Genomic DNA, 16184 nt, shown 5'->3' with positions numbered 1-16184 from the left:
TACAAAGGTGGCAGAGTACTGGAGCTTTGGCTAGGGCTGAGTCTGATCTCTGGAGCTGAGTCTGATGTGTCTTCAACTGCTACAGACTGAACTGGGCCCATGGCTTTTGTTGATGGAAAGAAATGAGCCAGTGGTTGTTATAGTCTGGGTAAGAGCAGCCAGTTCCCCAGGTCTGATCAAGACTGCAGAAGTGATGGGAAGATACCAGAGGAGCTGGGTTGAAGAAGGGAGTCAACATCTGCTAGGCTTGGGTCACAGAATCACCAGTGGCCCCAGCATTAACGCAGGCATGATCTCCTGTGCTGGTTTGGGCTCCCCAACCTTGATTCCCACGAGCTTTTCGACGTTCTTGGGGATGTTCCCGAAAGTATCTAGCCCTCCTGTTCTTAAACCATATCTGCAGAAACAAACAAAGACTAAATAGGCTAGGCAGAGGGCACCATCCACACTAGTCTAGGCCCTAGATCTGAAGCTGTGTGGAAAGACACAGTCTTTGTTTCCCTCTCTATGTGAGCTCCCATTGACACATCACAGGCCTTGAGGGCTCAATAGGAAGAAGAAAGGCAATATAGGCAGGGCATGAGCTCATGGGGACAATGGACATTTCTGATCTATAATATTAGAAGACTCAAAGGAAACCCTGATCTTTAGACAACTGGAAACTCCAAGAGGCACCAACATAGCTCCAAGTTGTCCAGGGGTTTCTAAGAGGTCCAAGAGGGATGCAGTGTCTAACCCTGGGTACATGCTAGCGAAACCCTCAACCAACTTTCTGTAACGAGGAACCAAGTAGCCCCTAACAATAAACAAACAAAACCACCATAAGTGATGGGAGTGGGGGGTGTGGTGTACATGGCTAAGAGGGGAGTGGCTATCCTGACTAGATGGGAGAGGGATAAGAGAGGGTACAGACCCGAATCTGGTATTCCATCACACAAACGCTTTTTGCCAGCTCCTGGCGTTGTTTGAAGGAAGGATACTTGGACTTTTTAAAGAATTTTTCCAGCGTACTCTTTTGTTCTGGGCTATACCTGGTGCGCCCTTTCCACTCCCTGATAGAAGCCTTTCCGGTAACACGTGGCCTTGGAAGGACCTGAGGAGCCACAAGTGGAGCTAAGGGATAAACTTGAAAGCCTGGGTTCACTGGGGATCCTGGATCCATTTGTAGACCTTCAAGTAATGGTGGAGGTTGTGGTCTTTGGCAATAATGAGGCACTAGGGGACCTTGATCCATTTGGAGACCTTCAGGTAATTGAGGGCTTTGGGGAATTTGGTGATAATCATGCACTAGCAGGGCTGAAGGCATTTGGAGATCTGGGGACAGTGGAGCTCTAAAGATCCAATCTGTAGGTAGAAGTGTTGGGGGAGCATTCTGCATTGGAAAGTCTAGGAGAAAGAATAAAAGAGGTCAAATAGATCTCACAGTCCTCAGTAGCTGCCCCTTAACCTTTCTGATCAATTATACCTGGCATACTATGCAGAGGGTTCAGGGTTATCTTGTCTGGAGAGGCAGGAGAACAAAGCACAGAGGCTTAGCCTAAGAACCAGCACACTGGGAGGCACCCTGACTTCTACCTGCCTGACAGTCCCAGCATACATCCTGCCTTCAGCAAGCGTTTGCTGAAAGGACCCTGATATCACAAGCTGTCTCTTGTGAGACTAGGCCCGGGCCTAGCAAACACATGAGTGGATGCTCACAGTCAGCTATTGGATGGATCACAGGGCCCCCAATGGAGGAGCTAGAGAAAGTATCCAAGGAGCTAAAGAGATATGCAACCCTGTAGGTGCAACAACATTATGAATTAACCAGTACCCCGGAGCTCTTGACTATAGTTGCATATGTATCAAAAGATGGCCTAGTCGGCCATCACTGGAAAGAAAGGCCCATTAGACTTGCAAACTTTATATGCCCCAGTACAGGGGAACGCCAGGGCCAAAAAGTGGGGGTGGCTGGGTAGGGAAGTGGGGGGGGGGAAGAGTCTGGGGGACTTTTGGGATAGCACTGGAAATGTAATTGGGGAAAATACGTAATAAAAAATATATGTAAATAAATAAATAAATAAACCCACAAAGAACTCCTGTGTTAATACAGTACCTTCAGCCCAGAGAGACTGGGGCTGGGGAATGAGCTCACTCTGGATCTGTCATGCAGCTGCTGCAAGCCTGCTCTTCCTCTCTCTGCTCCCTTCCTTCCTAAGCAAAGGATAAAGTGCCCCATACCACCTACACTATCCACTCAGCTTCCCCAGTACAACTCACCTGGAAAATAAGTAGGCTCCTGCATCTTGGCACACTCGGTTCTGGCGTTTGTGGATTTTGATTCCAGGACCTGGATTTATATCACCTCTGATTGTTGGTCCCTCCCTTCCCACCCATTCTGAAGTTTTCTTCCCTTGTTGTCCTTGCAACACTGTTTTCTCTAAATATCCCTCACCCGCAACTTTCCAGCCACAACTTCTCAAGGTGTGACCTTGACGACTGCAGTTTTGACACAGTGTCTCTCAAGCTCCAGGATTCACTGGACCTCCCAGATTGACTGCAGAATCCTAGAGCTGCTTGATTCTGCCTCCCTCCTAAGAACTGGGATTAAAGGTGTGAACGACCACACCCATCAGCTCATCTTTTCCATTTGAGCAGCCTCTGAATGTTGCTTTGTGTGAGAACTTGGAAACTGACACCTTCTTGACTCTGCCTTCCAAGGGCTCTATCCGTGCTCCCCATTGCAGTCTATGCACTTAGAATCAGCCTTCTCAATGTTCCTCCTCATCACTTTCTAATTCTTTTGGCTCCGTCACTCAAAACAGGGCCTCTCACCGAAGTTCCAAGGACTCCCAAGATCTGCCAAACATCTCCATTTTGGCTAATGTTAGGTATGTAGCATTTCAACACCACTTCATTTTTACTCTGTTAACTAGAAGTTGTGCTGGGTTTTGTATATTCATTGGCCATTTAGATTTGTACTTCTGCTGTGGTTGACTATTAAAATGCACCCTTTTGTGGTTAAAAAAATGTAAACTAAAAAAAAAAAAAAAGAAAGAAAGAAAGAAAGAAAGAAATATGGGTGTCAACTAAGACCTGACAGACCTTATTAACTCTACAGAGAGTAAACAAGTATTGAGAGTATATGATCCTAGGAAAGAAAATACTTGGCCAACTACAAGCTGCACTCTTAGACTTTTCATCCATAACAGTTTAGATCCTCCCTGCTTCAGTGCTGATTCAAGTACATTCTAATTTACTGGTAATTTGATATCCTAGATTTTCCACTTCTAACTTCACAGTGAATCTAGACTATGCCTAAAAATAAAACACTTCACAAAGGGAGCTCTTTTGTATAGTACAGCAATAAAGTTTTCTAGGAATAAGAATTGCTGCAGACCCTCTGGGTCCCGTGCCTGCGTAAAACGGTTCTCTAGAGTAGATGGGCAAAGATTAGGACGTGACAGACAGACAAACACACAAAAGAGGTTTTGAATCTGAATGTAATTTTCTGGTCGAGCTTAGACTAATTATATTACAGCGAATACCATCAATAGTAAAACATAACAGATATGGTACATTGAAGTTTCCCAGGTGCAAAGGGAGTGACTACAAAAGGACTATGTTTATCTTAGAGATAAGCACCTGTTGGGGTCAGCGCTGAGTTTCACACTTTAGAGTTAATTGGGCTAGAGGGGTATTAACTCTTGCCTGGCCTCAGGAATAAAGTAGTGTCAAGGACTTTTAGGCCTTGTTAATTCTTATCTATGTCTGGAGAATTCCCATTTATCAGTATAGTTACTTAATTTGCTGTTGGCACGGAATATAGTCTGTAATAAGAATTTCTATCTCAGTGAGAATTCCAGTCTCTTTTTGTAGATAGGTGAAATAATGACTAGTACTTAATTGGTTATTGAATAGGTTAAACTCCTTGTTGCTATCTGGGATCTAAGAACACTGGGAGAAGGCTTTAGCTATGTTAGAATACAATCTTAAAAGGCATTTACTATAAGGTAATGCTTAATAGAGTGCACGTGAATCCATACAACAGACTAGCGGTGAGTGGAGGATTGATATTATGATTTATAAAAATTAGGGGAGAAGAATGTCAAACCTCAGGAAGAGAGTTCCCTTTGAAACCCATTGCTTCATCGGTCAGTTTCCCAGCTTTTGCTATGTCAAACTGACTCAACCAAAGTATGTGACAAAGAATCATACCTGTAACAATATATTTGTTTTCCCCATGCTATATAATTCCTGATTTGACTAGCTAAACTATATCTGTATTTCATGTGTTTGCAATGGTCTTTCAATATTTATATATTCATTATATAGTTATTGTTTTCATTTAGGGACTTTAGAGCCTAATAAAACTGTCAAAGAATTTTTATCTGAAATGAATAAATAAGTGATCTTTTTAGGTGCTTCTTCTTTGTATAAATATGTTATGACATGATAACTTTTACAAACATATCATAAAATGCTAAAATTAATTGTGATCTAAATATAACAAAATTGTTTACTATGTCAATATTACCAAGATTAAAATTGTCATTGAGATATAAAGTTTATAAGTAATTTAAGATAAAAATAAAGAATTGAGGACAAACTTTAAAAAAACAAAAACAACAAAACAAAAAAACAGGGCCTCTGAGTTGAAGGCAAGCCTGGTCTACAGGATGAGATCTAGGACAGCAAGGCCCACATGGAGAAACCCTATATTGAAATAATAACAATGAATTAAATTTTAAAATTTTAAGATAATCCTGTGTACTATTCCATTTTTGTGGGTGACTGCCCTCTCTACCTGTACCTTCCTATAATATTTGTTTTGTTTTTATTTTACTTATTTATTTTACATCCCTCTCACTGTTCCACTGCCAGTCACCGTTCCCACAATTCTTCTTCCCATCCCCATCCTCTTCTCCTCTGAGCTGGTGGGGGCCCAGTGAGTATTTCACCATCCTAGCACATCTAGTCTTTGTAAGGCTAGGCATACCCTCTCTCACTGAGGCCAGACAAGGAAGCCTAGTTAGAAGAACATAACCTTCAGAGAGGCAACAGTTTGGGGGATATCCTGTGCTCCAGGTGCTTCATGTTCACAGGAACCAGATGAAGACTAAGCTGCACTTTGGCTACGCATGTACAGGGAGGCTTAGTTCCAGCCATGTAAGATCTTTGGTTGGTGGTTCAGTCTCTGAGAGCCCCAAGGATTCAGGTCTGTTGGTCTTCCTGTGGAGTTCCTATCTCCTCAGGGGCCTCAGTTCTTCCTCCTAGTCTTCCATAAGAGTCTCCAAGCTCCATTCACATTTCGCTGTGGGTGTCTGCATCTATATGAGTCAGTTGCTGTGTGGAGCCATTCAGAGGACAGCCATATTAGACCACTGTCTGCAAGCATAAGAGAATATCATTAATAGTTTCAGGGAATGGCACTTGCCCATGAGATGGCTTTCAAGTTCGGCTGGTTATTCCCTCAGTTTCTGCTCTATCTTCCATCCCTGCATTTCTTGAAGACAGGATAAATTGGGGATTGAAAGTTTTGTGCGTAGGTTGGTGTTCCTATCCCTCCATTGAGGTTCCTGCTTGGCTACAGGAGGTGGCCTCTTCAGGTTCCATATCCCCAGTGCTTTGAGTGACAGCTAAGGACACTCCACTGAGTCTTGGGCACCTTCCTTAACCCAGGTCTCTGTCTCTTTCTGGGGTTTGCTCCCTACATCCCCACCCATCAGTTGCAGATTTCCTTTCATTCTCATGACTTTCTGATGATTTCTCCTGTCCCTCTCCACATCTGATCTTGAAATCCCCCATTCCACTATCCATCTGTTCTCCTGGCCAGTTTCCTCCCTTCATCTATGATTATTTTATTCCCCCTTCTAAGTGAGATTCAAGCATCCTTGCTTGTGCTTTCCTTCTTGTTTAGCTTCTTTTGGTTTGTGGAGTGTAACATGGGCATCCTATATTTTATGGCTAATATCCACTAGTAGGTGAGTCCCATGTCCTTTTGGGACTAAGTAACCTCACTTAGCATGATATTCACAAGATCCATCCATTTTCCTACAAAATTCATGATATCTTTGTTTTTAATAGCTAAATGGCATTTCGTTGTGTAGATGTACCACATTTCCTATATCCACTATTAAGTTGAGAGACATCTAGGCTGTTTCCAGTTTCAGCTATTACAAATAAAGCTGCTATGAACATAGGTGAAGAAGTGTCTTTGTGGGATGATGGAGCACATTTTGGGTATATTCTCAGAAGTGGTGTAGCTGGGTCTTGAGGTAGAACCATTCTCACTTTTTAAAGAACTGCCTAATTGATTTCCAAAGTGATTGTATAAGTTTGCACACCCACTTTCAATTGAGGAGTATTCCTCTTGCTCTACATCCTTTGTAGCATGTGTTATCACTTGAGGTTTTTATCTTAGTCATCTGACCAGTATAAGTTGGAATCTCAGAGTTGTTTTGATTTCAATTTCCCTGATGACTAAGGACTTTAAACATTCCTTTACATGTTTCTCAGCCATTTGAGATTCCTCTGTTGAGAATTCTTTCTTTAGCTCTGTGCTCCATTTTTACTTGGGTTATTTGGGTCTTTGGCATTTAATTTCTTGAGTTCCTTATAAATTTTGAGTATTAGCCCTCTGTCAGAAGTAAAGTTAGTGAAGATCCTTTTCCAATCTGTAGGCTGCTGTTTTGTCCTACTGACAGTGTCCTGTGCCTTATAGAAGACTTGCAGTTTCACAAGGTCCCATTTGTTGATTGCTTATCCTACAGCCTGAGCCATTAGTTTTTCTCTTCAGGAAAATGTCTCCTGTACCAGTGAGTTCAAGGGTATTTTCCACTTGCTCCTCTATGAGAGTTAGTGTACCTGGTTTTATGTTGAAGTCCTTGATCCACTTAGACTTGAGTTTTGTGCAGGGTGATAAACATGGATCTATTTTCATTATTCTACATGTAGACATCCAGTTAGACCAGTACCATGTGTTCAAGATGCTTTCCTTTTTTCCATTGTATGGTTTTGGCTTCTTTATTAAAAATCATGTGTACAAGGATTTGTGGATTTATTTATGGGTGTTCATTTCAATTCTATTGATTAAACTTTCAGTTTCTGGGCTGACACCATCCAGTTTTTATCACTATTGTTCTGTAGCACAGGTTGAAGTCAGTGATGGTGATTACTCTCAAAGTTTTTTATTGTTCAGGATTGTTTTGGTTATCTTGGGATTTTTATTTGTTTGTTTGTTTGTTTTTTCATATGAGGCTGGGAATTGTGCTTTCAATTCTATAAAAATTGTGTTGGAATTTTGATGGGAATTGCACTGAATCTCTAGTTTGCTTTGGGTAAGGTGGCCATTTGCACTATGTTAATCCTGCCTATCCATGAGCATAGAAACTCTTTCCATCCTCTGAAGTCTTCAATTATTTTCTTCAGAGACTTGAAGTTCTTGTCATATAGATATTTTACTTGCTTGGTTAGAGTTATTCCAAGATATCTTATATTATACATGGCTATTGTAAATGAGGATGTTTCCCTAATTTCTTTATCGGCCAGTTTGTATTAAGGAGGATGACTAATTTCTTTGGCTTAATTTTGTCTCTAGCCACTTTGCTGAAGGAGCTTATCAGATGTAGGAGTTTTCTGGCAGAATTTTAGGGGTTGCTCATGCATATTATCATATCATCTAGAAATAGATGTACATTGGCTTCATTTTTTTCTGGTTTGTATCCCCTTGATCTTCTTTAGTTGTCATTGCTCTGGCTAGAACTTTGAGTAATATATTTGTTTTTCAAGGTAAGCAATTTCTTTATTATTTACTTTTTAAATTTATTTACTTTTCAAGTGTTCTCCTCTTACCCGGTTTCCCCCCCTTCCCAGAAACTCCCTATCTCAACCCCTCTTCCTGAGTCTAGGAGGGTGTTCTCCACCTACCCACCCACCCACCCACTCCCACATCCCCACCCACCTTCCATTCCCCTAGGCTGGGGTATCTATCAAGCCTTCATAGGACCAAGGACCTCTCCTCCTAACACTTGAGTACTATATTGAAGAGATAGGGAAAGAATGTCTTGTCCCTGAATTTAGTGGAATTACTTTAAGTTTCTCTGCATTTAGCTTGATATTAGCTGTTGGCTTGCTGTATATTGCTTTAATTACACTTAGGCATCTACTTTGCATCACTGATATCTCTAATATTTATAACATGAATGGGTGTTGGATTTTTTCAAAGCCTGTGTTAGCTTCTACTTAGATGATCATGTAATTTTTCTTTTCTTTTTTCTTCTTTTTTCTTTTCTTTCTTTCTTTCTTTCTTTTTTTTTTTTTTTGAGACAGGGTTTCTCTGTGTAGCTCTGGGTGTCCTAGAACTCACTCTGTAGACCAGGCTGGCCTTGAACTCAGAAATCCTCCTGCTTCTGCCTCCCAAGTGCTGGGATTAAAGGTGTGCGCCACCACTGCCCAGCGATCATGTAATTTTTTTCTTTCGGTTTGCTAATATGGTGGAGTATATTGGTGAATATTTGTATATTGAACAACCCCTGCATCCCTGGGATGAAGCCTACTTGTTCATGATGGATGATGTTTTTGACTGTTCCTGGATTTGGTTTGTGAGTATTTTTGGATCAATGTTCATAAGAGAAATTGGTCTGAAGTTCTCTTTCATTGTTGGGTTTTTGTGAGGTATAGGTATCAAAGTGACTGTGGAATCAGAGACTGAGTTTGGCAGTGTTCCTTCTCCTCTTTTGTGGAATAGTTTGAGGAGTATTGGTATTAGCTCTTCTTTGAAAGTCTGCTAGAATCTGCACTAAAAAAAACACCCGGGCCTGTTTTGTTGTTGTTGTTGTTCTTGTTGTTAGGAGACATTTAATGACTGCTTCCATCACTTTATGAGTTATAAAACTTTTAAAATAGTATGAATAAAATGATGATCTCATCATTCATATGCACCCTTCAGTAAATTATAAACTCCATAATATTTATTCTTATATAGAAAATCAATTACATGGTCATTAGGAAAATCTTGAAAATAATAAATCTTGAATAGGAAAATAATCTTTAAAATAGTTTCATACAGAATTGATTATTGAGACAGAATAAGAAGAAAAAATTGTGCCATATTTTTTCCATATACATTCAATGATTTCTTTTTTTTTTAATTTTAGCTTAGGTTTACCTCTTAACAGAATATATGTGTACACGCTGTGTCTGTTGCTATCTGGACTCAGATAAAGGCATCAGATGTCCCAAACTGACATTTAGGATGATTGTCAGCCCCCATAGGGGTTGGGTATTGAACCAGTTTTCTGTTTAAAAGAAAGCAACTTTATTAACTGGTACATCATCACAACAGCCCTCCAAGGGAATGTGCCCATGTCAATCCTAGTCTCCTGAAGCCTGATCATCCCTTTCTCAAAACCTGAAAATATCTGGTACTTTGTTATAGTCTCCTTTCACTGCACCTGCCAAGGTTCTTATTCAATAAAACAAATAAAAACCAATCAACAAGCCGGGAGGTGGTGGTGCACACCTTTACTCCCAGCACTGGGAGGCAGAGGCAGGCAGATTTCTGAGTTTGAGGCCAGCCTAATCTACAAAGTGAGTTCCAGAACAGCTAGGGCTACACAGAGAAACCCTGTCTCAAAAAACCAAAAAACCAAACAAACAATCAACAGCACACCACTTTAGCCCTGTGTGTATGAGAACATTGCACTGCTTTGGATGGAGACGAAAGACAGAATTTTTCTAATAGTTACTTGATTAGTATTATTTTAAAACTGATATCTATTGTTATATTAATTATAATGTTTTTTCAAACTATAAAACATTCTGACCTATTATCATCACACAGGATCATACCTAGCATATTTTTTTCACAAGCTAAGGTGTAACAGTAATAAATCAGTATATGAGAACAAATTAATGAATGCTGTATTTATATCAGATAGTTCAAGTATTTCAGGTTCAAAATTAATACAGTGTTTTGTTGCTTAATAAATATTTATATAATGATAAATCTAAAGGCAGCCATAACTTAAAAAATGTTGCTAAAATATTGTTTAAGATTCAATCAAAACTCCAGAGGTCCGTATGGGACTAATATCTAAAAAGCTCCCAGTGGATGTATAATCTCCAATGGCAAAGATCTTGACTAGCACAGTGATTAAACAGCAGAGTTAGAAACCATGGATGGATGTGAATTATATCAGCTTTGAACCTGCCACCAGAGAAATATAACCATGTTTGCAACTAACCAGTCCATGCTCTAAGAAATTATTACGTAAGAATCTAGGAAGCAGTAAATGAATTAAAAAAATCAGGATATGCCACACTTACATGGTCAGCAATTTAACAACACAGTTATGAAATGCACACCAGGATTTGAGGATCATTGCTCTTATGAGCAGCAGAGTAAGGGGTTTCATTCATGGTCCAGTGCCTGTCTGCCCACTTGCCTAGCAGCTTCTGTGACCTTGGAGTGTCCAAGTCTTCTTGTTTGCAGTTCCTGCCACTGCTCTGGTGACTGAAATTTTCCACAAGGCTTAACTTGGGGACAACTGCAGAGGAAGGGAATTTTTACATGGCTGTGAGACCCAAGGCAGTGTTCTCTAGTCCTAGTTCCACACCATGCAGCTCCAGACTCCTACTGACAAGGATGGGCTGCTGATCCCACTCTTTCTTCAGGACCTCAGTCCCTCTTCAGAGTTCTCCTGTAACAAAATCAATTTCAACCAAGGAATAACTCTTTCCACCTACTCCATGTGTTTCCCATCCCCAGGCTGTCCCATCAGTTGTCCTGCAGCTGAAGAGAAGTTTCCTTTCCCTGCAAGGTATTGACATAGACCTAGTGGGTTCCTTAAAATCTAGCCACTGGAAGTTCTTCTAAAAATGCCCATCAGGCTCCTATTGTGTGGCTCTTAATAAATATTTTAAGCTCCTCCACAAATAGTTAATGTTCTAAATCCAGTGAGCTTCAGTCTCCATGTTTTTCAAACATGATATGATTAATTTTCTTGAGCCAAGGACTTGCATCTTTATCAATATACACATGCTGTCTTCCCCATAATTCAGTGAGTCTACCTGGACCTATTTTGTCAACCATCACCATATGCTTGCTGTACCATAGACAAGAAGAATGTGTATAAATGGTTATAGACTGAAGACAATCATTGGGTGAGGGGAACAAGGTAAGATGTGTCTTCATTGTGCATTTCTAGAAATTTTTCCATGAACCTGGAAGTCACTTCTGATTCTAAGTTATTAAGTAATGAGGCCTAAATCCACTGATCATGTGCAATGAGAATCAAGAAAGACTGTCCACCTGGTTGCAATTTCCAGACTGTTAAGAGCTCCTCAAGTCACCTAATTTTCATTTGCCTGGTGTGTGAGTTTCAACATCCCTGATGAAGCAATTTGCAGAAAATATCTATGATCATTTGAAATCAAGGGCCACTATTGCTTCTTCTCATAATTAGATCCAACCAATGAGGAGGTCGTTTCATTGAATTCCAATATTGAGACCAATGAAATGTTATCATTCAGTAGTTTGACCATTTCCTTGTGGTTTTTTTTGTTTGTTTTGTTGTTTGTTTTTTTGCTGTTGTTGTTTGTTTGTTTGTTTGTTTGTTTGTTTTTTTCTGAGACAGGGTTTCTCTGTGTAGTCCTGGCTGTACTGGAACTCACTCCGTAGACCAGGCTGGCCTCGAACTTGCCAGCCTCTGCCTAACAAGTGCTGGGATTAAAGGCATGCACCACCACACCCAGCTCCTTGGTTTTGTTTTGTTTTGTTTTGTTTTAAATCAAGGAAAATATATGGAGTGATATGGATTTGTTCATTATACGATTCAATTTTTTTCATTGATCCTAATTTACTGAAAGTTCCTGGATTTAGGATAAATATTCTAACATAATACTTGAACTTGGAGTAAAAGTACTTTTTCCAGTACTTCCAAATGTATTTCCAGGATGGTTGAATTTCTAAACTGTGCATGAGTATGCACCTCATCTACTATAAAAAGGATTTTTCTCTAAGATTTACAGATTCATGATATTTGTATGAATGAACTCATACATGAAGTTTACATAGTCTTAATTTAACTTTGGTAAGTGGATAACATCTATTTAGGAAACTGTCCATTTCTTTAAGAGTTTCCAGTTTTGTAGAGTACAGGATTTTGAAGTAAAATCTAATGATTCTTTGATTTTTTTAAATGTAGAATATCAATGGGATTTCATTTTTATTTTATTTTTTATTAGATATTTACTTTATTTACATTTCAAATTTTATCTTCTTTCCTCATTTGTCCTCCAAAAACCCCTGTATCCAATTCCCACTCTCTGGGCACTAACCCACCCACTCCCACTTCCCTATGCTGGCATTCACCTACACTGGGGCATCAAGCCTTCACAAGACCCAGGGCCTCTCCTCTCATTGATGCCCCACAAAGTCATCCTCTGCTACATATGAGACTGGAGCCTTGAATCCCTCCATGTGTACTCTTTGGCTGGTGGTTTAGTCCCTGGGAGCTCTGGGGTTACTGGTTAGTTCCTATTGTTGATCCTCCTATGTGGATGCAAATCCCTTCAACTCCTTGTGTCTTTTCTCTAGCTCCTTCATTGGTGACCCTGTGCTCAGTCCAATGGATGGCTGTGAGCATCTACTTCTGTATTTGTCAGGCACTGGCAGAGCCCCTCAGGAGACAGCTATATCAGGCTCCTGTCAGCAAGCACTTGTTGGCATCCACAATAGTGTCTGGGTTTGATAACTGTATATGGGATAGATTCCCAGGTGGGACAGTCACTGGATAGCCTTTTCTTCAGTTTCTGCTCTAAATTTTCTCTCTCTATCTCCTCCCATGGGTATTTTGACCCCCCTTCAAAGAAGGACCAAAGTATCTACACTGTGGTCTTACTTCTTCTTGAGCTTCATGTGACCACATGAATGTGAATTGTATCTTGAGTATTCTGAACTTCTGTGCTAATATCCACTTGTCAGTGAGTTCATCTTGTCTGCCATGTATGTTCTCTGGTGAATGGTCAATTTTTCCTTTGATATGTATGAAGTGACCTTCCCTATCTCTTTTGATTAATTTTGGTGGAAAGTCTATTTCATTAGATATTAGAATGGCTACTCCATCTTGCTTCTTGGGTCTGTTTGCTTTGAATGTTTTTTTTTTTTTTCCAGCCCTTTACTCTGAGGTAATATGTATCGTTATTGCTGAGGTGTTTTTTGTATGCAACAGAATTATGTATCTTGTTTTCACATCCATTCTCTTAGCCTGTGCCTTTTTATTTGTGAATTGAGTCCATTGATGTTGAAAGATATTAATGACCAGTGATTGTTATCTCTTGTTATTTTGATATTGGTTGTATTTGTATGTGTGTGATTCCCTTATTTTTGCTGTCATGGACACTTATTTTCTGTGTTTTCTTCTATCCTCTATGGGTTGGAGTTTTCCTTCTTGTATTTCTGTAGGCTGGATTTATAGATAGATATTGATTGAATTTGGATTTTTATTGAAATACCTTTTTTCAATACCTTGGTGATTTAGAGTTCTGCTGGGTATAGTAGTCTAGATTGTAGTGAGTTGACCTAATGTTGCTTGTATTCTAATGTTAATTTCAATCCCCTAAAACTGGTTAAATCAAATACAAGAGAGTCTGCATGTGAGACACTGGGTGACATTGTCCCTAGTTAATTGTGATTGGTAAATAAAGATACCAACAGGCAATAGTTGGACAGAAGTGCTATAGGTGGGGTAGGTTCCATGGGCTTGGGTAGAGAGGACCAGAAGGAGGGAAGGATTAGGAAGTAGCCATCATGGGATAAAGGAAGAACATGCAGGAGAGGAGAGAGGAAAGTGGCCATGGGAGAAAGAGAGAGAGAGAGAGAGAGAGAGAGAGAGAGAGAGAGAGAGAGAGAGAGAGAGAGAGAGAGAGAGAGAGAGGAGAGTGTGGCCCTGTGGGCTGCCCAACTGGAGCTAAGAGGAGCCAAGATGAAACATAATAATGTTTCAGGGTTATCATTACAAAAGTAGACTCTTGCAGCATGGCCCATAGGCAGCTGCCCAGTTATTGTTCTGTGTAGGCCGTGTGTGTTTTTATCTTGGAACTCAACCACCAAAGGTGGAGGAGAAACCCTGCACATGAATTTTTAATATTTTCTACTACATAGATTGGCATTTGTGATTTTTAAAGGTTGCAAGATATCTGTCTGGATCCTTCTAGCTTTTAAAATCTTTGTGGAGAGGTCAGGTGTAATTCTGATAGGTCTGCCCTTGTATGTTACCAGGCCTTTTGCCCTTGCTGCTTTTAATATTCTTTATTTTGTAGATTTTGTGCTTTGACAATTATGTGCCGAGAGGATTTTCTTTTCTGGTCCAGACAAATTGGTGTTTTATAAACTTCTTATATGATTATAGGCATTTCTTTCTTTAGGTTGGGAATGTTTTCATCTGTGATTTTGTTGAAAATATTTTCTGGGCCTTGCAGCTGGGACTGTTTAGCTTCTTCTATTCCTATTATTCTTAGGCTAGGTCTCTTCACAATTTCCCAGACTTTCTGAATGTTTTGTGTCAGGAATTTTTTTAGATTTAACATTGTTTTTGACTGATGTATGAATTTTTTCTATTATATCTTCTATGCCTAAGATTCACTCTTCCATCTCTGATATTCTTTTTTTTTTGCATTTAAAAATGTAGACTTTAATAAGTGTACAGGTCACCTTGTGGAGAATCTGACCATGATACATAATGTAGGAGATACAAGTGACCACTTGGAGTTTCTACACTTCATTCTGTTTACACAATATTTATTAAAGTTGTTTAATATATGACTTTTCATTTGACATTGTAGAAGTCCTTTATTGTAAAGCTAATCTTTCTGTCTGGTGACAAGCAGCAGCCATGATGATCATTCTGGACGTCCACTCTGGATAGATTCCATTTCCTCTTGAGACAGGTTTCCTTCTGTACTTCTGAGGTAATGCTTTTATTATTTCTTTTTTTTTTTTTAAGATTTATTTATTACATGTAAGTACACTGTAGCTGTCCTCAGACACTCCAGAAGAGGGCGCCAGATCTTGTTACGGATGGTTGTGAGACACCATGTGGTTGCTGGGATTAGAACTCTGGACCTTCGGAAGAGCAGTCGGGTGCTCTTACCCACTGAGCCATCTCACCAGCCCGCTTTTATTATTTCTTTAGTGTCTGGTGGCCCCTAATGCATCAGTAAATCTGGGGACATATTTCCTTTAGAATTCAGTGAAATTACAGAGGAGTGGGAGGGTAGTGCAGCAGATCCCAAAGCTTCTGAGGCACTGAGTTTAGGTTTGTCACTTCTGTAAGGAATCTTATTAATGGAGCATGTGAATTCACTACCTTCAGGACACTGGTGGCAGAAGCCATCTTACTACCCATTGTGACACCCCAAGCAGGGGCAGCTTCCTGGGTGCAAGCAAGCCACAGAAGTATTGGTAGTAGGCAGTGTGGGAAGGACCTATATCTGATATTCTTTGGTGATGCTTGAATCTGTTGTCCCTATTCTCTTCCCTAGATGTTCTAGCTACAGAATTCCTTCAGTTTGTGATTTCTTTATTGCTTCTATTTCCACTCTCATGTCTTTCAGAATTTTATTGATTTCAAGGCTCTGAGGTATGCTCTCAGCTTCAGGGTCTATCAAAGTGAATTACCAGGCTGAGGCAAGCAGCAAACATCTATGAAGGCCTCCTTGGTAAGCCATATTCTGATCTGTTGAGATATCATTATGGAGTAAGTGGATGTTGGGTGGGGGGATTCAATGGATACTGAATATTCTCTCATTTAATGCAAAAAAGAAAAACATTGCACTGTCAACCTGAGGTTATGGTCTGGCTTTATGTTTTGTTTATTGTGTCTTTGGTTTCATTTTTACTCTCTCTGTTCCATCTTTTGTACTTTCTGTGTTCATTTGTTTACCTTTGACTTGGGGTAACTGAACAGACAGGATTGTCAATAAGACTAGCAAGCATAACAGCTCTCTAAACTGCTCTAAATAAAACTGACAAACTTTACCCACCCCCCCACAATCAAAGAGGATTGTGATTATCCTATCACCAAGAGGAACTTCCAAGCATTCTGTGAATGGCTCACATTTGGGGTTGAATGGCCCTTCTAGGGTACCTTTGATTCTCAGATAAACTGGGCAGTGGTCAATGTTATCCTCCATAAGCTAGG

The 16184-nt window shown here is 40.0% G+C and overlaps 1 protein-coding gene and 1 pseudogene across 1 annotated transcript; both read right to left on the bottom strand.

Annotated features, from left to right (window-relative positions):
* Positions 1-241: 241 nt before the first annotated feature.
* Positions 242-2284, bottom strand: LOC147003491 (oocyte-specific homeobox protein 8). Its single transcript, XM_085842479.1, has 3 exons — positions 2260-2284; positions 914-1386; positions 242-397 (listed from the first exon to the last, which is right to left on the bottom strand). Exons 1-3 carry the CDS (start codon positions 2282-2284, stop codon positions 242-244), a joined length of 654 nt encoding a protein of 217 aa, XP_085698605.1.
* A 12599-nt stretch (positions 2285-14883) lies between these two features.
* Positions 14884-15389, bottom strand: LOC110297278 (alpha-ketoglutarate dehydrogenase component 4-like; annotated as a pseudogene).
* Between the last annotated feature and the right edge of the window lie 795 nt (positions 15390-16184).

The sequence above is a fragment of the Mus caroli genome, unplaced genomic scaffold, assembly GCF_978045245.1.
Source record: "Mus caroli unplaced genomic scaffold, Mus_caroli_1 scaffold_8, whole genome shotgun sequence".
Taxonomy (NCBI): domain Eukaryota; kingdom Metazoa; phylum Chordata; class Mammalia; order Rodentia; family Muridae; genus Mus; species Mus caroli.
The sequence above is the reverse complement of the archived record's forward strand: the minus strand, read 5'-3'. Positions and strand labels throughout refer to the sequence as shown.

Coding starts and splice junctions, on each gene's coding strand:
- LOC147003491 (XM_085842479.1), bottom strand. CDS start 2,284: ATGCAGGAGCCTACTTATTTTCCAG. Junction 1,387..2,259: donor GGAGCCTACTTATTTTCCAG/GTGAGTTGTACT, acceptor TCTTTCTCCTAG/ACTTTCCAATGCAGAATGCT. Junction 398..913: donor TGATGGAATACCAGATTCGG/GTCTGTACCCTC, acceptor TTGTTTCTGCAG/ATATGGTTTAAGAACAGGAG.